The sequence below is a fragment of the Perissodus microlepis genome, chromosome 23, assembly GCF_051167445.1.
Source record: "Perissodus microlepis isolate ML-2025 ecotype Zambia chromosome 23, ASM5116744v1, whole genome shotgun sequence".
Classification (NCBI taxonomy): Eukaryota; Metazoa; Chordata; class Actinopteri; order Cichliformes; family Cichlidae; genus Perissodus; species Perissodus microlepis.
In genome coordinates this window covers 6,229,128-6,252,978 of record NC_140482.1, presented here as the reverse complement: position 1 = coordinate 6,252,978, position 23,851 = coordinate 6,229,128, and the positions used below count along the sequence as shown (strand labels likewise).

Here is a 23,851-nt window from a genome sequence, read left to right as displayed (position 1 = left end):
TGAATGAATGGAAATATTTCATATGCATGTAGTCCCACACCAAGAGGTGCATCCTTCGAGGCCGACTCACAAAGACTAAAAAATAGACACATCTGCTAAAAGTGAGTAATACTTTGGACAACACAATAAAAATCTCAGTTCGCGCAGTCACCTTGGAATTTATTACTGGAATAATGTCAACAAACATAATCCAGGGGACAGGGGTGTGTAGAGTTTAATCTGCTGCAAGATGAAGAAGGAAAAATGAGAGGAAGAGGAGGTAGCACTGGGACTTGGCTGGGTCCTGTTAATTGGCTTGGAGTGGGCGGAGCTGCTGGTTTGCAAACTTGCAGGTAGGACGTAACTTTCATCACAGGCATGCCCGGTATCGTCAGCTTACTGCGTATTTTATTCTACAAGTGTCAGTATTGCTGTATATCGGCGAGTTTCCTTTCCGGACGCTCGGAGGCAGCTCATCTGTCGGTAGGACAAATTCAGTTATTCTTCGAAAGTTTGGCATCCCTTCTTCCAAAAAGTGCGCAGTCCTCAGATTTGATTTCTTGGATCCTCTTAGTCACCACCTTAGACTGACAATTCGGCTCACACTGAGTGACTCATTTATGCACGAGTGTGAGTAAAATATGAATAAAATGTAAGTAGGAAAAATGTAAAATATAAGTAATTGCAAAGTGCTGTGCAAAAGTCTTGAACCACTTCTCAATTGCTTCAGTTTTGTTTCTAATGAGCCAGAATTACTTTTTAAAAAGTGCTCTTGAGCAATAGTTCAAGACTTTCTGATGGTCTTTCAAAGTTTTTCTTTGGACATTGGTTACTTTTTCACTCATTTTCAATCCAGTCCTTGTACCTGACCATTGTCAGAGGAATGGTTTTTTCTTGTAGTTTGTTTGTTAAGCCATGAATCATTCAAGCATAAAAAAGCCACCTAACTTAAGGCGTGGACCAGTGTTTAGAGGAAACGGGAGAAGTGGAAGACAAAAGAAGCAGAAAGGTATCTGAAAGTCATGTCCTTAAGAAATAGGAAGATATACAGCAAAGAACTGACACAGGACCTGACAGATGCATATGGTCCTTCAACACATCCATCTACTGTTCCCTGAGGACAAATGTTGTCAGTGGAAGAATGGCTGTCAAAAAAAAAAGGCTAAGGTATGATAAATTACAAAAGAAGTGTCATGAAAATCAGGGGCAACAGGTCTTATGGAGTGTTGAATCCAAACGTGGTTCAAATCAGATTGTAGATTGCATCTACAGCCATCTGTAAAACACGGTGGAGGCTGTATCATGTTTGGGGCTTAGTTTCATCCAGTGATGTTGGGGACCTTGTCAAAACTGAGAGATCCTCAACATCACAAAACACAGAAAAGTACTACCAGTAAGTAATGTCAGATTTTGATCCACCATGCTATATCATCTGTTGTCCGACTGACAACAGCTTCATTTTTCTGCATCGACTGCCAGTGCAGTAAAAGCATTTCTGGATAGAAAAACACAAAATGAACTCCCCATAGGCCGGACCTCATCATTATTGAAGCAGTGTGGGATAATCTTGACAGAGAACACAATAAAAGGCAGAAACATCCAAAGAAGAGCTTTGAATGTTCTCCAAGAAGCCTGGACAACTATTCCTGAGTTGAAATGATTAGAAAGCTTGCCTATTTTTCTTGAAAAATATTTGGAGAACCCTAAAAAGAATTCATTTTGGGACTCCATTCATGTGTGTTGTGATCTGATTTATTTCGCTATTATCGCCTACTTTTTTCTTTGCATTCAGGTGTACAGTTTGTTAAACCCTGGCAAAGTCCAGTCTGCCTGGCTTCCCTCCTTTTGTTCCGAAGACCAATATTAACCATGGCGGGAAAGTGAAATTGAAAGTGTGTTTTCTTGGGAAAACACATGAGCTTAAAACTGCCGATGCCTTTATTTCCACAAGCTCTGGACGTCCCCACCCCTCACACCCCACCCCAGGTCATGTCTGTGAACCTGGTTGTTAAAAGTGTCACATTGTATTGCATGTGGAACTCGCCTTGTCTTTATTTAGCTTGGCTTATTACCACGTCACAAGATCTCAGTCCATATGACTAAGAGCATGCTGTTCTATTGTCAAAGCAATGAAAGGAGCCTCTGTCAGGGGGGGACTGGTAATTGGAGAGGGAATTGACCAAATTTGCTTTGATTGTTCTACCAGAAGTCATCAGAGCTGTGCGTGTGTGTGGTGAAGAGAGGAGTCTGTGTTGCTGTAATATAGATCTCACCTGCCAGAAAACAGCCTGAAATTCTGACATTGACACTGTTTGATCTCACTTGATATCATAACTGAAACTAACCACTTCAGCTGAAGCAATATTTGCTTATAAAGTGCTGACTTGTGCTTTTAACTTGAATCGGTCAGCAGATCCTGACATGGATCACTGGATGTGTCGGTTTAAGGAAGACAGTTGTTAGGCTGGGCTTCCCACACAATCGTGCGATCAGTTTTAGACAATAACAACAGCATGCCGTGCCGAAAAGCCCCCGAAATCGAGTCTGTCATAAATAAACCGGGCGACCTAAGTTGAACACAAAATGCAAAAATAAACTGCTCACTGCACAGCACAGCTTAATGACAAGATAAAATTAGCAGTGGTAATGTCATTAACACCACTGAAGGCAGAAGTGTGTGTTTGCTACACAGAGGGATGGATGGTTTAAAATTGTGTTACGCAATTTCAAAACTGCCTTGTGGCCTGGGTGTCTCTTCCTTCCTCCCCCTCCCTCTCTGCTGACCAAATTAAATGGATAGTGCATCAGCCGGTTTCTGTTCTCACCATTTCTCCTTCGTTGTTTCACCTAAACTGCTGCTGAAGTATGTTCACAGTTTATTATTGTTGCTGTTTTCCTTTTTAAAAATAATTTTTATTTAAGCTGCAGATCTACTTGTTGTTCTTTTCTTTTTGGTAACGTTCAGCATCTGTGCCACTTTTTAGGAGCAGTCACGTACATGTGAGGAGGACAGTCTGCTGAGGTTTGGGTGTCCACGATAAGGATGGGGCAGGGAACGTCTGTTCCAGAAGACGTAGAGCAAGCCGTGGAGGTGCTGTCGACGATCAGCGGTAAGGAGAGCCTCGCGTTATTGGACGCTCCATCGCACCACATTACTGCTTATCACGTCTCATGTCATCTCATCTGTGGTTCTGTTGAAAGCAAAATGTACATTAACACATCTTTATAGTCTTCTCCAGGTATCCAAGTTAGCTTTTTCAGTCCTTTACATATGATATTTTGTAGAGAAGTCAATCTGTGCTTATTTATATTGTTCACAAATATGCACGTAGTGCTCGAAGCCAGTTTGCTTGAGAGGTTAGTCACAGCATTTATGAATTCTAAACAGCAGGTGTTGGAGTTAGTCAGCTGGGGCCAGTTTCACAAAAGCAATTTGCCAGCATCTGCAATTGATGCCAGTGTCCTGTCTCACAAATCATTGTCATTCGCAAATTACAGATACCGAGTTCACATGTTCACACAGTTGAGCATTTCACTGGAGCAGTCAAATTGCTAATTATTTATTAATACAAATCGCAGCTTATGTGTGAAGCAAATCTCGTGGTTTATTAAAAAAATAAATGATTTAGGAGCTTCTAGAAAAAGTAGGAGAACTGCAATTCTGCCCAGATATACTATATTTAATGAGTTTACACCCAATCACAGAGCAGACAGTTTGGCAGGATTTGCAGCAGATGAGCAGAAATACTAGAATCTATTGACATAATTTGCTCATATGATATTTTAAGACAAGATAACTGCGAAGAAGACTTTATTTAGTATGCCTAATGCAAGATTTTGTTTTGGTGAAAGGAGCTCTGTTTTTGAATACTTGTGCTCACGATTCACAGTGCAAAGTGATATTCATTTATCATGTACACTGGGTGTTGGTGCAGTGCCTCAGTTCATCTATAGACAAATGAGGCGTGAATGACAAAAACAAAACAAAAAGAACAACAAAAAATACTATTAGGCTACAAGAATTTGCCACAAAGGGGACATCAGTTTCCGTGCCACCACAGTGTAGTTAATGGTCTCAGCATTGCTCCTCTTATAAAGATCGTCTAGCTTTGCTACTGGTTATTAACCCTGTAATGCCAAATGTATCATCTTTGATACATAGTTTGTTTAGACCTCTACATCAGCAGTATGATGAGATTTATTCATTGCTTTTTTTAGTCCTAACTGACCTACATGTTTATGTTATGTTTTAATTTAAGACAAACTGTGAGCACATATTGCACAGAAATGCTGGATGTAGCACAAATGATACAAATTCAAACTCATATATGCAGTTAGATTTTATTTGTGATCAGACTATTCAATAAACACTCTGGTTTCACAAGAAAAACAAATAAATCATATATTTTTGGCAAATATTTCACAGTTCAGGCTTTACAGGGTTAGGTCCTCTGAGTTTACCCAGTTGGACTAAACTACCTGAGCTAGATACACCAATTTATTTTAGTTTACACAATTGTAATAGGAGTTGAATATGCAAATTTAAAATAATTACTTCACTAGCTTTTTAAATTTTAGATTTATTTTAATTTCAATTTCAATTTTTTTTTTACATTTATTTAAATTATTTTTTTCAATTTCAATTGTCATCTTCAAATGACGGCAAGGTGGTTAGCACTGTTGTCGCACAGCAAGAAGGTCCTGAGTTCAATTCCACCATCAGGCCGGGGTCTTTCTGTGTGGAGTTTGCATGTTCTCCCCGTGTTTGCGTGGGTTCCCTCCGGGTACTCCGGCATCCTCCCACCGTCCAAAGACATGCAGCTTGTGGGGATAGGTTAATTGGATAATCCAAATTGCCACTAGGTGTGAATGTGCGAGTGAATGTGAGTGCGAATGGTTGTCTGTCCCTGTGTGTTAGCCCTGCGACAGACTGGCGACCTGTCCAGAGTGTACCCCGCCTCTTACCCTATGACAGCTGGGATAGGCTCCAGCACCCCCCGCGACCCTGAAAAGGATAAGTGGAAGCGAATGGATGGATGGATGGATGGATCTTCAAATGACTTCAGCTATTGACTTGGTAATGGTCTTTAATACACGCCCTGTACCTCGTGCTGGACATAATGTTGTCTAATGTGTTGAGCCTGCAGCCTTTCTTTGCGTATTTAACTCTGCTTTTGCTTCAGCTTAAAAACTGCGCTCCTCTTATTTGGAAATGTAATGGTTACACAATAAGGACATGAAAGGTTGTAACATTGCTAAATATTATACCAAGTAATTGTCCCAAAGTTTCCAGGAGCACTTAAGTCGGACAATGGCCTTTACCAGGAATAAGGCGGGATAATTCAGTTTGTTGTCAGTGTGATTACGTCTGCAGACGGTTTCAGTTAGAGGGAATAGGTTTTTGATCTTTTGGATTGCTACTTGATTCATTAATAAATCTAATTGTGCAGAATGCCACATAATGAAAAGTGCATGACCACCTTTTGCTTGCGCGCTTTGTACTTTTTAAATTGGGAAATGCTTGTGCGATTGTGTGATGATGATTTAAGTGAAATAAAGGTAATGCGATACTCTAAAGGTGGTGGAGATCTTTGCAGATGGCACCAGTGTAATTTTAGTTTCCTTCCCTATCACCGGTACCACAGTGCCACAGTCAGAAGCTCCCATTGTCTGAGCTGCATGCTTATTAGAGCTTTTTGACTCCTCACGATCTATAAATGAATAATAATAAAAAAAAAAGCAGTTGAGGAATTTGGTTAAGAAAATGAAACTATGTGAGAGTTAAGTCCTTGTGTTGGATAGAAGTGGTGAAAAACACTGTGGTATGCTCATAAACCACTTGCTGCTATAGTAAATGTGTAGCAATCAATGCTACACATTTACGTGCAAGTATACTTGCACGTAAATGTGCAGTAAATAAATAGTTTGAGTTTACGTTTACCTCCAAACGGCAGGCCCAGAGTCAGTCTCAGCCTGTGATATATGACACCCGTGCACGTATTGCCGAGCCAGTTGCAATTAGCTGGAGAGGGATTTATGTCTTAACCCACCCTCCGCCCCTCTTTTCCTGCGATAAACGCAGCCCAGACATGGAGTGAGATAAATAATCACACACTCTGCAGTCTAATCGAGGAGAGGAAGAGGAAGGCAGCTTAAAAGACGCCTCACGAAAAAAAAGAAAAAGAAAGAAAGCTCAGAGAGATGGTACGAACTGCTCTCTGAAGGAAAGATGTCTCTATTTGAGATGGTTCAGGAGAGCCAAGAGGTGTTCAATAAACTGCTCCACAGTCTGTCTGTATCCATCAGCGTGTTGACCCGACAAACACACCACAGTCTGAGCCATCAGCCGACCTGGAGGAGAGGTTAGTGTTAGAGTGTGTGTGCTGATTTAAAGTCTGTATTTGGTTCTCCTTTTATTAATTGGAGTTTTCTCACTCTCACGCTAACTGGACGTGCTGTGTATGTATGATGTTCAGTGGTTCAGTCTCTGCTACTTAAATCAGTGTGACAGGATGATAGGACAGGATTTCCTACCGCTAACGGGGAGATTCCCTCTTCTGTTTTTCCCTCCTTCTTATTCAAGCATAATAAAAGAACCTGCCTGTTTAGTTTCCTGCTGAGGTTACAGTAAGTCCACAGTTGTCTGAGGGACTCGAAATTTGACCAAATGAGCTACAAAGGGAAACAAACATGACACGCTTTACAAATGATGCATGGTGTAGCTCGGTCCATAACTTTTTCTGTGCTGTTTACAACAAGTCAGGGTTATTGGGAACCTGGTTTAATTTAAATATCAATATATCCCAGAAAAAACAATTTTTGGTTTTGCTTTAGTTAGAGGCTAAAAGATAAATGACTTGACACCAGGTTTCTAAATAAACGCGTCAGATTTCATTGCCAGAGGTTTCTTCTTGTTAAAAGGGAGGTTTTCCTTTCTACTTGCTTACAAGGGATCGACTAATTGTTGGGGTTTCTTTCTATTTTTGTAGCGTCTTTATAGTCTAAAGCTTATTGAGGTAACTGTAGCTATGATTTGGTGCTGTTTAAGTAAAATGTAATCAATGCTACAGAAAATATATGAATATCTGACTGGAAAGTCCTCATTTAACATATGTAGTTGAAATTGTAAATTTGTTCTGCAGATATAATTCTTGATAAATTGCTAAAATCTCCTCTTTTTTTCTTGTGACCCATGACACTGTGACTTTATCTCTGCTGGGTTTGCATTCAGCATATATTTTCTCAATGCATTATACCAAAAAACTTTTCTTTTTTTAAAAAAAACCAAAACCCATCACTATCTCAGTCAGATACACCCTCATCTGTCTGTCAGTAAAACAGTAAACCAAAGCGCTAGTCACTTAGTTATCTTTTAACCCTGGCAGACCAGCTGCCACTTTAATGTGTGCTCTTGAACGCAACGCTCTTTGGTGTTTTGACCTTGGTAACTGATTAGCTGATAAGGCTGTGAGTTGCTAATCGACCTTAGGTCGTAACACACCGACGGTAGAAATGTGTGTAGTTTAAAAGGAGAAGCCAAAGTCAAGGGAACAGAGTAGAGCTGCTACATTCATCATGGCTACTAGTCTTTGCTGTGGCCGCCAAACAGTGGAAAGAAAAAGGAATCATAAGTCCACACAGACAGGTGAGTGTTGCCTGAGTGGGAAAAATTAGCTTCTTTAAAGTTTGGAACATTTTCTTGGGTCATAACTTGGTTAAGAGGTCATTTCAGGGTCACAGTTAAGGAAAAACCAGACTAGAAACAGTAATGTTTCTCAGAGAATTAGTTTTGTTGTCATGCAGATTAATTTAGAGGTTTATCTTTTAACCCCTTCACTCTTCATGTGTTACGAAGATGTGTGACTTGGAAATGCTGTGGATCCATTTCTGCTGTAGGGATACTGGGAGTTAGTCTCTGCCTCAGAGTTTATAGTGCAGGCTAAAGTAGCATATTCTTTGATAATAATCCATGTGGTAAAATTCAAGCTGAACAATGCTGACGACATAAAAATGAGTGTTTGTGAAGTTGTGATAATGCAGTTTTTAACACAAATGATGCACTCGAGTGAATCAAGTCGCTTCTGTGCTGAAGGAGCCAGGCTGACCAATCAAGCTCTGGCTGGACTGTGACGGTGACTTCTATTTAAATTTTGTTTAGCATTCATGAGGTTGTGTTTTTTCTCTTAGTTTTTAGTCTCAGTTTTATCCCAAAGAGTGTGAATCTGTAGATTTATGTCATGTTGACTTTTTCTAACACTGAACGGTGAGAGCAAATTGTCAGAATAGTTTTTTATTCTCTGTACTCAGATATTCAGTCATGAATGTTTCAACCTTGATTCTTTTGTTTTTCAGCCGTCCTGTTGTAAATTGTGCTTGGGATCACTGTCCTGTTGCATCATCCAGTTAGAGCCAAACTTTAGGTGTTGGATAGATGGCCCCTAAAATATTTTGGTATGCAGAGGAGTACTTCTCCACCATAACCCACCACCGTGCTTGACAGCCGGTATGATCTCTTTGTGCTAAAATGTCATTTGGTTTTCACCAACATGACGCTGTGCATTACGGTGAAACATTTCTACTTTCATCTCATCAGTCCAAAGGACATTGTTCCAGAAATCTTGTGGTTTGTTCAGATGTAACTTTGCAAACCTAAAACGTGCTGCCACATTTTAGAAAGAAGAGATTTTCTCCTGGAAATTCTTCCAAATAAGCCATACTTCAGTCTTATTTTTTGATTTTTGCCGCCATGACCTTTAACATTTAAGATATTGACAGAGGCCTGTGAAGTCTGGGATATAGCTCTTGGGGGTGTTTTTGCAGTTTTTCTGAGCATTGCACGGTCTGGCCTTTGGGGTGAATTTGCCGGGACATCCACTCCTGGGAAGACTCACCCACTTTTTTCCAATTGTGATTAATCTTTCTGATTAACTGCAGACTTCACATTGTTTGGAAATGGCGTTTTAACTCTATCCAGACTGATGGGCAGCAACAGTTGCTTCTTTAAGATTATTGCTGATGTCTTTCCTCCTTAGTGTTGTGTTAACACACACCCGAAAGCTTCAGACCAGCAGAAGTCCAAAGCTTGCTTTTAATCAGTGAATCAAGTGTATTTGTCTAGCAGCACTTGGCTAATACTTGCCCTCTATTCCTATGAAAGCAGTAAATGTGTATTTAAGTTTAACACAGTGCTTCTGCATTTCAACACAATGTAATATGTCATGCTGTTTTTCATCTGAGGTTGTATTTACCTAATTTTAAGCCCTGTTATGGATCTGATAATATTTATTATATCCACATAATTAAACCATAGAAATTAAAGAGGGTGCGCTTTCTTTTTACCACGACTGTTTGTACAGAGACTTTCTCAGTAGAAGGGAGGGGCTGAGGAAACAAGACGAGTGTAATCACTCAAGAAATGTTGACCGGTGTGCATATGAAAGAAATAGGGAGGGTCTAGAAATACAGCAGAGGATTAGGGAAGTGATATTCTGCTCCGTACCTGTGGAGATGAAGACGTTAAGCGAGGAAGAGGAGAATGGACAGAGAGTCAGGATGAAAGAATGCGCAGGAGAGAGGTTTGTCTGTATTTCGCTGGAGGAGATGGAGAGCTACTACAGATACAGCCGCTGCTGTCAACGGCTGCACAGTGAGTTTCGCAGAGGTGTTTCTGTAAGATTTAAGGTGTTCTGCTTCATGTCACTGAGCTCATGTAAGACAGGAACCTGGAGTTGTAATGTCACAGATGACAACTTTGAGCTACAGTTGGGTTTTGAAGTCTATTTTGGACATCAGAAATTCACTTACTGCAGCACACAGGTATAGGCCATTGCTTTTGCAGTGCAGGTAAATTGCAAGAAATGTAAAATAAGAAGCAACAAAAATGTGCCCCCTTTTTTTTTTTGCAAATGATGCATTTTCTCTTAAATGCTAAATCATCTCTTATGGAATAAGTTCCTGCCATTTTTAATGCCTCACGTTAGCATTAAATAGCCTAACCAGCCATCAGGGTTTAGAATGGCTTTTGTAAAGGTTTCACGGATTTCTTAAAATATTCACAAGAGCACGATGTTTAGTTTCTGCAGTGCTCTCAGGCTGCTCTGGAGAAAATCAGAACACATGACAAAATGAAACTAACCTTGCGCTCACAAAGTTAGTGGGTTCATTATAGGTTGACTTGGCTAAATCTTGGCTTCCCCCTCTTCACAATTTATTTTATAATAATAATAATGATAGAAGATTTATTTCTGCTGTCTTGATGGTCAAGCTTATAATTCACCCATAGCTGACCAGTTCATCTTTAGTCATTCGTCATACTTATAACTGTGTGAAGAAGGGGAATGAAGATGCACAAGAAAACATGGCAACACTGTCAAATGGCTCTTGAGACTCCTTGTTAGAGGAAGTACATGTGGCAGAAAGCATTACAGTATCTGCTTGGTCCTTATTTACACAAGGTGGTTCAGTAAGTTGGCGTCAGTACTCGAAAGTCTACGAGGTTGACAGAGAAAGGAGAGGTGTGTCTGTGTGTGTGTCTCCATCCAACATGTATGCATGTGGGAAGCGTGCAGCTTTTGATATTTTTTGTGTGTGTGTCTGTGTGTGTTTTTGATCTTTGCCTTTCAGTGGTATTTCAAGTCTATTTCGGGCCATTTTGATATGTATATTTTTAGTACAAGCTATTCTCGAAATACTTTATCACAAAGCTAGTGCTGTGTTTTGTTTTTTTCCTTCTTGATCCTGTTTTCCACCTTATTGTAGCTTTATCAAGTCATATTTCTATCCCCTGTCAAGATGGAGTGTTGGGGCCATTCGTCCAATGTCAGGATTGCTAAAGTTCTCTAAGATACAAAATCACAGCAGATATTCAAAGGTAGTAAGTGCTTGAAACGCATTTGCCACAATTGATAATCAGCTGTTTTCTTTATTACTTTATGTGGGAATTTCTTGAATCATTTCTTGTAATTTCTTGAATCCTCATGACAGAGATCAGTCTTCCCCTTAAGTACCAAGCCTTCCTCTTTCATGGCTTGTCTCATGATTGTGCAGCCCATTTCCCCCCCCCCCCCAAATAAAATCTCATTTAACCATTCAGTTCAGTTTAATCCAGTTTTATTTATATAGTATTAAATCACAGCAGTAGTCACTTCACTTGATATTGTAACATAAAGAACCCATAATAATAGAGACAGACCTCAACAATCAGACGACCTCTTATGAGCAAGCACTTGGCGACAGTGGGAAGGAAAAACTCCCTTTTAACAGGAAGAAACCTCCAGCAGAAGAGGGGAGGCCATGTGCTGCGACCGGTTGGGGGCAAGGGGAGAGAGACAGGACAAAAGACACTGTAAAAGTGAGCCAGAGATTGATAATGAAAAGAAGTGAGTAAAGAAGAAACACTCTGTGCATCATGGGAATCCCCTAACAGCCTAGGCCTACTGCAGAGTAACTAAGGGAGGGTTCAGGTTCACCTGATCCAGCCCTAACCATAAGCTTTGTCAAGTTTTAAGCCTAATCTTAAAAGTAGAGAGGGTGTCTGTCTCTTGAAAGTGGGAGCTGGTTCCACAGAAGAGGGGCCTGAAAGCTGAAGGCTTTGCCTCCCATTTTACTTTTAAATACTCTGGGAACAACAAGTAAACCTGCAGTGCGAGAGAGCGAAGAGCACTAATGGGGTGATGTGGTACTATGAGCTCTTCAAGATAAGATGGAGCCTGACAATTCAAGACCACGTATGTAAGGAGAAGGATTTTTAATTAGATTCTTCATTTACCAGGAAGCCAATGAAAAGAATTCAATATGAGAGAAATGTAATCCCTGTCAGTGTATTGAACCAAACAGTCCAGTTGGAAAATGTAAAAACTTCCTGTTATGGGGCAATACTGAGGTATAATGGGAACGATGTGAGTCTTCAATTATTGAAGTCTTCAAAGCAATAAAAGATAGCAGCAGTTTAAATGCAGTCTGTTTGATCAGCTGTAATGTTTTATTGATGTCTGAGTAAAATATTTTAAACTTGTTAGGTAGAGAACATAGTTGGCTTGCTTCACTCAATCGCTGGTTGTAATGCTGCTCTGCAGACAGCTCAGAGATTATGATAAACAATGCATCTGGAGCTCTGAAACAGTGGGATGATACCATGTTTATGTCCTCTGTGATAGGCTGACTGATATATCAGTTGGATGCCATAAAATACAGTCATATGAACAGTTAATTGATTAAATGAACCTGGCAGCAATACGGCACATCACGTTTTTACATAAACGATCTAACATATATAAACAGTGTAATGAGATAAGATAAGCCCCTCTTGATTGAAAGTGTGGAAATCCAGGTGTTGCAGCGACTGGCCCACTTAGGCGTTGATTTCTGCAGCATGAAAGAATTCCAGGGTGATGCTACACTTAACAGAAAAAAAGTAGCTTTAGCTTGCTGATGTTATTACTTTGTTCATAAACAAAAAAAATGTTGTGATGACTTCTAGGGGAATTTTAAATCTGAGTAACGTTTTCTGTGGAGCTAGTTTCAAATTGCTTTATCTAGAACTGCTCGAGTGATATTGAAATTTGCTTGAAAACGTGATGGTATGGCCTGCACTGCCATTGAAAGGCCTTAGAAAGAATAGCTTCAGAGATAGGGGCTGAACTGTAACACAGATTCCCAATTATGGGGTGTACTCAGGGCCAGGTAACTACATAAATTAGATGAATGGCTTTGAAAATATTAGAGCTTGAAAATGGAGGGAAAAGTGTATAAAAAAATGGCATCCTCTAACAACTTCAGTTTGACTTTTCTAGAAAGATTTAGTGTCTGATACAGCCTAAATGAGGCTGTAGTGAATTAGTTTTGCCTTAAATATTTAGATCACGTCAGCTTTTATCAGTGATATGCGCAGCTGTTTTTAACGAAGTTCCTTAAATCTCTTGATTCTCGCTGATGAATACTGATCATCACAGAAGTCACAGGTCAAACTAAGGGCTTGATATGCGTGCATTTGTTTCCTGTAGAGAAATGCACGCATAGCATGGTGATAAATTTTGCTTTGTGCTGGGATAAGTGCGACATCTATCACCATCTACAGATAAAATTGATCCTTTTGGCCTTCAGCCTTTAACTGAGCCACACGGCCTGCTTTCTGTCAAGTTTTGGTTGATGTTGAGTAAATACTGTCCACCATATGGAGAAGAGGTGACAGAAAACAGCAATGTGGAAAGTGAAGGAAGGGAGAGGAGTCCAGTGGACATGTGAATGTCTTTGTTTTTCAAACTGAATTTGTTAGTTTTGTTTTCTGTGCTTTTACACTGCGGACATTTATAATTCGGCGATCGCTTCTTAAATAAACAGCCCAGTATTTATCAAACTATAGAGATGTTCGCACCTTTTTATTTCCTTACTCTGCCTCCGCTGCTTTTTTGGGCCTATGAGTCATTTCACAATTGCCGTCTTCCTGTTTATGCTGTAGCCGGCCTATAGTGTTTGATCTCGAAGCGGAAGGATTCAATACTGTTCTCTTTGTAGGCACGGATGCTGGGGAGGAAAGTCTCAAAAAAATAATCAAGCTGTAAGTTATTCTAGCTGTAGTCTGCACTGCTTCCCTAATGCACACACATACAGGTACAACTAGTCTTCCTCTGCAACCGTATGCACACACTGATGTCTGCTCTGCATCCCATGTGCACAGATGCACATTTCCACAATTCAAAATTGACCCATTTTTTGCTTTATGGCCGCCATATTTTGCAGGCTGTTTTTCTTTCTAAGCCGTAATTTCAAAGAGGAAGTCCTGGAAATAACCTGATTTAAATTTGATTTGGCTGCTGCTTGTTTTTGATGATATGACATTTTCAAAAAGAGAAGCATGTGATGAAGTTCATCATGTGCTGATTTCAGAAGTTGGGAGTGTTTAGTCAGGCGATTGAGGTTATCAGCGGTTTTGGCAAGTTAACAAATTACATTACCAGGATCAAATACACAAAGACCAGCATTTTAAATAAAATGACCTTATTAGACGTCTAATATAATAATATTTTATTTATATCGATATTGATTAATAGATTGATAGAGCTGTGCATAGAAACACACCTTCTAGCACAGAACAGATGTGATACATATATGCAGTACTCACAGCTTTCCTGTAATTTCTCTAAGTAGTCTTAAGAAATAGTTCTGCAGGCTTCTTGAAGGACATTCAAAGCTCTTCTGTGGATGTTTCTGCCTTTTGTTCTGTTCTCTGTCAATATGATCTCACAGGGCTTCAATAATGTTGAGGTCTGGACTCTGGGGAGGCCAATCCATGACTGATAGTGTTTCACTGTGTGTTTTTCTATCCAAGTTTGCTTTTACTGCATTGGCACTGAGTTTAGGATCACTGTCGTGCTGGAAGATGTATCCCCACAGTAACAGCTGTTACAGGAGCCACCATTCACATATCAGTGAAAAAAACTGAAATGAAAGGTAATCAATATACATTTAGGAAATCTAAAGGCAGCTCACAATGATGGTGATAACTTTGCTGCGGACTTCATGTAAATTGTAAATGTTAAGGGGTGGAGGTGTAAACTGATGATGAGTGGGTGAAACTGCATGCATGATAAAGTGGTAGAGACAGGAAGTGAGCTATTAAAAATCCTCTGCCTTTTCCTGTGCAACAGCCAATGTGCTCTATCTTCTAAATCTGACATGATGTAAATGTACACGTACGCCCACAGGGCTCCATCCTGACACAGCTTCCTTCATGTATGCCAGCTCTTGAAGGACCTTTGGCCATTATTACACGAACATGTTTTAAAAAAGGCTCCAGCCTTTCATTTATTGATAATCTCATCTCAGACGAGACTGAGATTCATGTTTAATTTAATATTATTGTCAACCTTACACAACCATCATTTATGTCTATTTTGTGGAACTTTCACCACTCTCTCTATGATTTCTACCTGCTGAAATATTTTAATATTCGGCCTAAAAAACTTTTATAATTATATGTCTGGCCTGGTGTAGTGGTTGCGTGCGCTAGGAAAGTGAACACATGGCGTCCCCATTCCATTCATATGACATTATGACACTTTTTATGTAACATGAAAATTTTTTACTGCTATAATCACCAACAATCAGATGTGGCACAGCCCTAGTGTGGACTTTAGCCTTTGTAACCTTTTACATGCACAGAAGACTTTATAATAGTCTAAAGCAGGAATGTTGAACTCATTCAGAAGTTTAACTACATATTTAAAATACCTGACATACCCTAATGTGAGAAATATAATTACAGTTTCAGCAGAAGGTCTCAGTCTTTCTATGTGATGGCAACAGCATGAACACATAAGTTAGTAAAATGAAAGAAAACCTTCTCCTGTCATTAGAAAACTGTACTCTTACTTCACAAAAGTTGTCCTTCTGTATATTTTAATTTCAGGCCAATTACAAAAAGAACAACTTTAATTTAATCTATTACTTAATTACTTTAGTGTGGTATGAACGACTATTGTGGAGGTCTTTACCAGTAGGAAAAGCTCTAAAAAATGCAAAATCTATGCCCTCCTTCACATTTTCCAAAGCTAACCAGGGTCAGACTGGAGTCTTTGCCGGGCCGATTTTGGACCCCGAGCCTTATGTTTGACAGCCTTGCTCTAAAGGAAATGAGATAAATGTACAGTCACTTTCTGGCAGAGCAGCACATATTTCACTTTGAAAGAAGATACTGTTTTAAGGAGTTAATGAGTGTTTTTATCACAAATTTGAATTGATTACATTTGTTTCTCAGATTTTTTTGTATATAGAAATGAAGAGTAACGTAGCAGTAGTGGTAAAATAAGGCCTTAAAGGGCTGCTAAAGCATGTTGAAACCCACTAAATCTGAGACTGTTCAGCGGACGACCTTTCTGAAAACTGTACATGCTTGCTGTCGTCTGGTTGTGCTGTTGTGTTTGCCTCAGCAAGGCTGCCTTTACGTGAATTAAACTCCCCAGAGTCGAAATTTTCAGTTTGTGTGTGAGAGTGAAGCAGGGGGTCCCCCTGCTGACCCCAGTGGCATTATGTGTGTCTTTTGTGCCTGTACGATGGTGCGAGAGAAGCACAAGAAAACAGAGGCTTCCATTTCAAAGCGTGTTTGTTTTATTTGCTTACATTTGTGTACATACTCTGCTCTTGTTTTAAAGGAACCGGGTGCCAAAATCTGAAATTACATTTAAGCTAATTTATGTCTGTTTGGTTACACGAAGAGGCTGAATCAGGAAGACATGCAGAAGGGGGGGGGGGGGTGTAAACAGACTCCTAAAAGCTGATTAGCATTGGCCAAGAGATCCTTTGTTTACAGTGAATTTAGATCATATTACATACTGCCTGATATTCAAGACAAATATTACTGAAGGTAAATTGTACACTTAGTACAATTAAAAAGTGAAAGTATAATAATTTGATGATGATAATAATAATAATAATAATAATAATAATAATAATAGACTTCCATGTTCTCTTCCATGTTCTCAGCCAGGGGGCGGGCTGGATGCTCCAGAAGCTCCGCCCCCTGGCTGGCACAGACAGAGAGGGTGTGTGTGAGTGTGTGTGTGTGTGGGGGCTGTGCTGAGCAGTGACAGCTCAGTCAGCGGCTGGAGCAGAATGGACTCCCGTAACTTCCACCGAGATGTTCTCTGACAGAATATGCGGCCGTGCGTGAGCGTGTTTTAACTCTGTGTGTGTGTGTGTGTTAGAGGCGGGGAGGTGGACACACACACATGCACTGCCTAAACAAACAATGGCATTGAACAGAGTGTCTCAACTCTGCCACGAAATCACCAGGCTATGGCTGCAGCTGAAGATGATGACAGGTAGAGTGTGTCTGTATAAATGTGTGTGATTGTCTGGTTTTGGGCAAAGATAAGATTGTGGGAATTCTGCAGGTGTGTTTCTCTTTGTATGCATTTAGTTCTTGCTCTGTTGACTCAGTGCAGTTGTTACCTGTGCACTCTGGTATCAGAGGTAAACCTGGTGAGAAAGGAGAGCCATCTGTCCACTTAAGATCTTAGACAACAAAAAACAGACTAATGAGGGTAATAACTGACTGAGTTAGCCAATCAGACTTGATCATCATCTAGTGAAGACTGTAGCAGCCCTGAAACTGAGCCGAAGCACGTGCAAGATTGCTGAAAATATGTCTAGAGTAACCTGGTGTAGACCTAAAGTGTAGTAGATCCTATCCTCTGCACACAGAGGATTTCAACATGTTGCTGCTATGGTAAATGGCAACACATTGTCTTAAAAAATGTTGCTTTTTTTCATATTGATAAAACTAATGCAGAGATCAGCAGGGAAGTGAACTTTCAGAAAATAAAGACTATTGTAATAAAGGCTGTTGTTGTGGTAGAATAGAAACCTTTTTGACACATAAACCCATCAAAGTTAAGGCTGTGTGAGAGATCACTCATGTCATGAGGAGCTCTGCTGGTGAGGGTAACTCAATTTATGAATGAAGGAGATGAGTGAGCATGGTCTGACATTGATTTTTGTCTCACTGCACAAAGATGCTCTTACTGCTAAAGGCACTATGGTCCATCACACGGTTACATAATCGTTACAAAAAGTGGACAGTGCATTTTGTCCCGAGGTCCTGTTTGTGCGTTGAAGTGAGGTGTGTGTGTGTGTGTGTGTGTTTATGCAAGGTCTGTTTACCCACAGTTACAGTACTCAGTGGGGCACGCTGACAGCATGTTAATCACTTTCGTCCCATTAACTAACACAGTGCGTTTCCTCTTGTCAGTTGGAAGCAGCGTTGGGACAAAACGCTTTTGAGACTTTGAATGTCAACATCTCCTCCCCCTTATTTCCACCCTCTGTGCGTGATTGCGCGCACGTCATTTGACTCCATCTCATCTATTTGGCCTTTTTTTTTTTGTTTGCTCTGTTGTGGAATAATGGAAAACTAAAAAAAAGCCGCAGAGTTTATATGAATCCATAGAGATTTTGGTCGAGCCTTTTATGGCCCCTCAGGTGTGTGTGAAAAGTAGTGTTTGTTTTGTGAGCCTGTTTCGTGTTGCTGTGCAGAGAGTGAGCGTGTTTGATCTGCTGGCAGATGGGCTGAAGTTATCTCACGAGCTTAGCCCGTTCATGCACGGGCAAACACATCACAGAGGTATCAACCTTTCCTTTCTTACTTTTGCCAAGTTGAGATTAGAAATCGGCAAGTCGTGACTGTGTCCCCACAAGGCCACTGATATACGTGTGTATGTCAGTGCCTTATGATCTCAGAAACAGGAAGCATTAACATCGAGTTAAAATCCAGTGTTTGCGCTGGATTTAGCAGCAGTAGCTGCTTTTTTATAAAGTTGATTTGTTTGATCCTAGAGTGGCGCACACACACACACACACACACACACACACACACACACACACACACACACACTAAGCAAAACATATTTAATACAGTCAAAAAGCTAAATTAATCTTTCATGATCTCAGTGAGCAGGAGTTTGGGTTAATAATAAAATGCAACATATTAAGTGTATTGAATACAAGTGACACATTTGTCAGGCTAATACAATTTCGGTCAGCCTTTGGGACCTCTTGCTGTTTAATATTGCTTAGAAGATGCACCCCGAAATCCCAAAAAGTGTGTGTGTGTGCGTGTGTGGTCTAATTTTAATGTGACTTTTTGGTGAATTGACAGGCTTCTGTGTGTCTTTGAATGCAGCTTTCTATCTAAGCTTGCAAGCATTAGCTCATAACTTAGCACTCATTTCCATATCATTCAAATATGATCGCTTCTGACTCCAATAAAACGCCATGGTGATGGCCCGAAGGCCAGACTTCAGCCTTGAAAATGGGAGTCCATTAACAAACTGTTGATGTTCTTGTGGCTATGACCATCTGTTTTATACAGTCTATGACTTTTTGGTAAACATTTCCCATTCATGTAAAAAAACCCTGCAACTTTGCATTTGTTATAGTTATGTTACAAGTGCTAGAAGGTACAGATAGTGCATTTTAATGCGATAACAAAAAAAAAGGACACTGACACAAAGGCTCAGTCTGGATCCTGGACTTCCCGTGCTGTTTTGGTAGAGCCATTACTGGCCAACTCTTTTACATACTACACCGCAGAGCTTGTAGCCTCTTCTGACACTGCTGAAAAATGCATTCTGTCATACATGTAGTGCAAACTCACTGTCCTGGGTCAGGAAGAAGCAGAACTAAATTTCTGCCTCTTCAGCAGGCTCTACTAAGCTTTAAAAAGCATTCTAACTTCCTCTGAAGTATCGCTGACCTTTTAATCGTGACCCATTCGGCTTCAGATCAGATTTCTTTGCTAGCCAATATCACGGCACTGGATTACTCTTCAAAGTTGACTTTCCTCTGCGAATATCAGAGTTGAAGGGCTTTCGTCAAAAGTGGAGTATTAGACACCTATAATCACATGTAAATTATACTAAAGCATTCTGCAGAGTCATACAACCTTGACTACATGGAGAAACTACACCAGAGAGGGAAAAAATATCTGGAATCTGTGATGACTTAATGATGCTAAATCCATCTTGAAGTGAATCTGGCCCAGTGTTAGTGACTTTTAAGACTATTCTAAGAAATAAGGCTTACTTCCAGGGCGTGATGTCATTATATTTAAAAAAAAAAAAAGAAAAAAAGTGGTGGTGTTAGCTTTTCTCTGCAACTGGAGGGTCCTTTTCAGGCAAGTAAAAACACAGGGCTATTGGATTCCTTCCTTACTGGCTGCCTCCTTCTTTTTCTCTCCTAGTATGTAATTTCCCCCCCTTTTTTTTCTTCCTCCCCACTGTCTTTCACTTCTCATGTTCTTTGTTCTGTGTAGTGTAATGACTGGTAGCTATGGCCAGAGGCAACTAAAAAGGGTTGCTGTTATATCTGCTGGTTTTGCACTCAGCTTGTGCTATTACTGTATGTTTTCTTTTTTCCTCTCTAGTGGTGGGGAGAGGGGGAGAGGAAGGGAGGAGGACCTGGATTTCAAACCCACAAAATTGCGAGTACATGCTTTGTAGTTTAGTGAGGTGCACCACAGATTTACCGACGGCTCCCAGCCCGTTTGGGAGTTTCTAGATTCTGAAATTCCCACGACGGAGCTCAAGTCTGTAGCCAAGATCAGGTAATGTTTGTCACCTGGTGGGGTTCAGGAGGGTCACGTCAATTACTGAGCCACCTAGATGGCTCAATTATTCACAAATTACCTTATGGAATGGCGGGTCTGGTTCATGCTGACGCACTCAGACACTCGAGTCATTTCACACTGTTGCACTTGCTGCAAAAATAAAGGAAAGACATGGTCTGGTTGTTTTAACAGCGTGTGAGCGTAAATAGACTGAAATTACCTTTAACTAATAGGTGAATTCCTTTTCTTGTACTTGAAGGTGGTGCATAAACCCATTTGAAGCCTCAGCATTTTTTTATTTTGTATTTTTTGGAGCCAGACGTGACCATATGTGGATGAGAAGGTGGTGTGCTAATGTTAGCAGCTGGAACTAGAATACTTCCATGCTTGATTGGAAAGGAGCATCAGTGGGCCACATGGGTGCAGTTCAGTCACACACATGCTAATTAGTGCTAAGTTAACAGACTGATAAAAATAAGTTTCACTTGTCAAAGCCGATGTACATGTCCTTGATGCACCGTGCAAAAGTTGACGCTTTGCACGGTGCTTGAAGCTTCCTATTTTGGGCGCTTGCACTGAACAGCAGAAGCACATTTGCTGAATAAAGAACGATTCTGCACAAACTTGTCTTGACGTCAGCAGGCAATAAAGGGCTGCATTCACTTGTGTAACACAAATCAATATTATTATTGTTTCTTTAAAAAGCTTAATGCTGCCTGAAAGGGTACGTGTGTGTATTCATTTGCAGATTTTTGCGAGTGGCTTGAACGCACTTTGATTCGGTGCAGAGTGGGAACCATGCCTGAGAGGGATTGTGTGTCCGTGTGTGCGTTGTGATGGCAGCGCAGACTGTAGACAGAGGGACAGTAGTGTGTTGTTTTGCTGAGATGATGATGCCACCATCTATTCAGTAGATTGGGGCTCACTGCCAGTGACCGAGTAAAGCCTAAAGCCATTGTTCTGGATTTCTAACTGGACTGGACTCAGAGGACATCGCTTTCGTCTTCTTGGCCTTTTTAAGTTGAAGATTTAATCTTAAGAAGATTTCGCCAAGAAAAAGCTTGTAAAATGTACATTTGGTGATTTAAGGTGGCTGCAAGCGATTGGTTTGGAGAGTAGGTAAAAAATAAATCCAGAAATTGATATATTATTTTTTCACCACCAGTGAAACTATTTTTTCTTTACACTCCTAAATATAAATAACTTGTACACAAATCCAGTCGTGATAACCCTTTACAGCCAAATGAAACAGTTGCAAACCTGAAACATGATATGTCGGACCACCTGTGTCTGTAGGGTCTCCTTGGCAGGGCGTGGAGGTCCTGGAAAACACACATGTTGTTCAGCATTGGCAAATGTAAATAATAAGTAATAGCTCTATTCAGTGAAACCTAGGTGCTCCAGCTGACTGAACACTTACAGCTGTAGCTTCAGACATCAAATAAAAACATGTTTTTTGACCTGCTAATCTTTCTTGAGCCCCGGTAGTTGAAGCTTTGGGTGTGGGGATGGGCACCAAATTCACATGCATTCCAGATCACTGTTGGCCCTGTGACCCAGTTGTTTGGCACGGTGTGTGCATGCCAGCCCTTATCCTGTGTTGGGGTGTGTGTGTGTGTGTGTGTGTGTGTGTGTGTGTGTGTGTGTGTGGTAGAAGCACCAGAGCAGTGACAGATGGAGCGTTGGTAAACCCAGACTATAATGCCAGATAATAAAGCTTGGATTCCCTCACATGTACACACACACACATACACAGCTGCAGAATGGTTGTGTTGCTTCTCAGCATGTAACTCACACAAATGTGCACACAACTGGCCATCTCTCTGAGCTGGTATTTAACACCAATGCAACAACTTTTAGCCCTGCATGCCACGCCCTCACCGGATTCCCCTACCTAGTGCCTTCGAGTCTACATTCCAAGTCGGTCCTTTTCCATTTGGTGCATACCATAGCAGCAGATGCAGAGCTTAAGGTCTCAGTGACGTGCCTGAGTGCTGGTGGACATGTGTCTCAGTGAAATTCATCCTGTCTGCTTCAGGTTTTCCATCACTTTGATCCTTTTACAATCTAAATGATTAATTTTGTGTTAAGAATCTAAATCAAGTATCACTGGTCCATGGTTGAGTTCTTTCTCTTGTTGCAACCATAAACACGTAATCTGAAATGTACTAAAAGTTATAAACTGCATACTAGAAGAAGGTTAAAATGGGGTTAACAACATCTATAGATTGCAGCATCAACAACCAATCATTTACCAGTTTATCTGTAATGATGAGGGCAGCACAGAATTGGCGCAGGCTGAGATTTGAGCCCTAACAAAACACAGGCACAACATTAGGCGGAACAAAAGGTTTAAATGTTGCATTTTAAGTGGGACATATGGCCATCAGTGGACCGTAATAATACTTCTCCATTTGCTTATGTCTTGTTGTGTCTATCTAAGGTTCTCTCTGTATGTTGTGCACCTCTGTGTCCAACCACATCCTGGCTGTTTTTGTTTGCGCAGTCCTCAGTGAGGGTCATGTCTATGCACTTGTGTGTATAGTCACGTGTTTTTGACTGCACTCCAGTCAGCTATCTGGCTTCCTGCGGCTTTGAGCTTTGACAAGCCATCGATGCTGGCAGCCGTCAACAAGCAGAGAACAGCTGGCTGCCGTCTTTGAACCGACAATGTGTGTTTAGTGATGAAAACCTGTAGGAGCATGACTGCAGAACAAAGGAACAGGATGTGTGTGTCCATCTGGGTGATGGTAATACAATGTATTGGCGACAACAGTCTGGCTATTATAGGACTTAATTGGGCTGCTGCCTTTCATTCTCCTCAGAGTTGGGGTGACATGTTATTAATCCTGAGAATCATTTCTCATATGACAGACAAATAAACTTTTATCTTAATATGACATTGCGAACTTCCCCACACAGTAAATACAGTAAGCATAAAAGGAAGCTAAAGTTCAAACTCATGTGACAGTCTTCTTACTCGCATGTACTCTCTTCCTTTTTTAAAATATACTCCAATATATTTAGACTTTAAACTGCTGCCAACTGTGTCTGCTTATTTTGCTTTTGATTTGCACATCTGCAATAACCGCAATAACTCTATAGCAACAGCAACATTAATTCTTATAACAACAACAGTTTTACGGTTTTCATTGTGAGGTAAATGCTCTACAATAATACAGAGAACTCCAACAATCATCACCTACGGGCATGCATGTAGTGACCGGGCGAAGAAACCAAAACCCCTTTTGGTTGGGGCTCAATAACCTCAGTTTTATCTGAATTTAGGAGCAGGAGTTCAGGGGTCATGTAGGTCTTTATGTCTTTAAGGCAGTCTTGCAGTTTAATTAATCGTTGCGTGTCATCTGGCTTCGTTGAAAGATAAAATTGGGTGTCATCTGCATAGCACTGAAAATGCATGATGCCTTGTAATAATATTGCCTAAGCAAAGCATGTATAATGTAGATAGAACTGGTCCCAGGACAGAAACCTGTGGAACTGACAGAGCTGCCATCAAGGAGAACAAAACTATATGAACAAATGTAAAAGAAAGTTAATAGCTGTGATTTGAAAACATAAGCTGCGGCATGTGCAGCAGGTCAGTACTTTGCAGAATGTTTGACGCTTGAATAATATTCACGTCAGTGTTCTCCTCCCAACACTGGACTGTTTACAACCTTTCAGATCACGAGACTCCACATCATCTGTAGTGTGACGGTGATGCTGAGAGAACATGCTCAACATCGCATAATGTTGGATGCTGTGTGTTTT

General features: G+C 40.5%; 1 protein-coding gene across 5 annotated transcripts in view; it reads left to right on the top strand.

The window, feature by feature from the left end:
• The first annotated feature begins 9,471 nt into the window (after window positions 1-9,471).
• The window catches only part of mcf2la (mcf.2 cell line derived transforming sequence-like a), a 43,413-nt gene continuing 29,033 nt past the window's right edge, over window positions 9,472-23,851 (top strand). For 3 of the 5 annotated variants that reach the window (XM_084922663.1, XM_084922660.1, XM_084922659.1), the window contains exon 1: window positions 9,472-9,625. In XM_084922663.1, coding sequence (XP_084778789.1) covers window positions 9,487-9,625 — 139 coding nt within the window. In that variant the 5' untranslated portion in view covers window positions 9,472-9,486. Of the gene's footprint in view, window positions 9,626-16,551; window positions 16,797-23,851 lie in introns of those variants that run through there. The other 2 variants (XM_084922664.1, XM_084922662.1) reach the window with 2 other exon arrangements.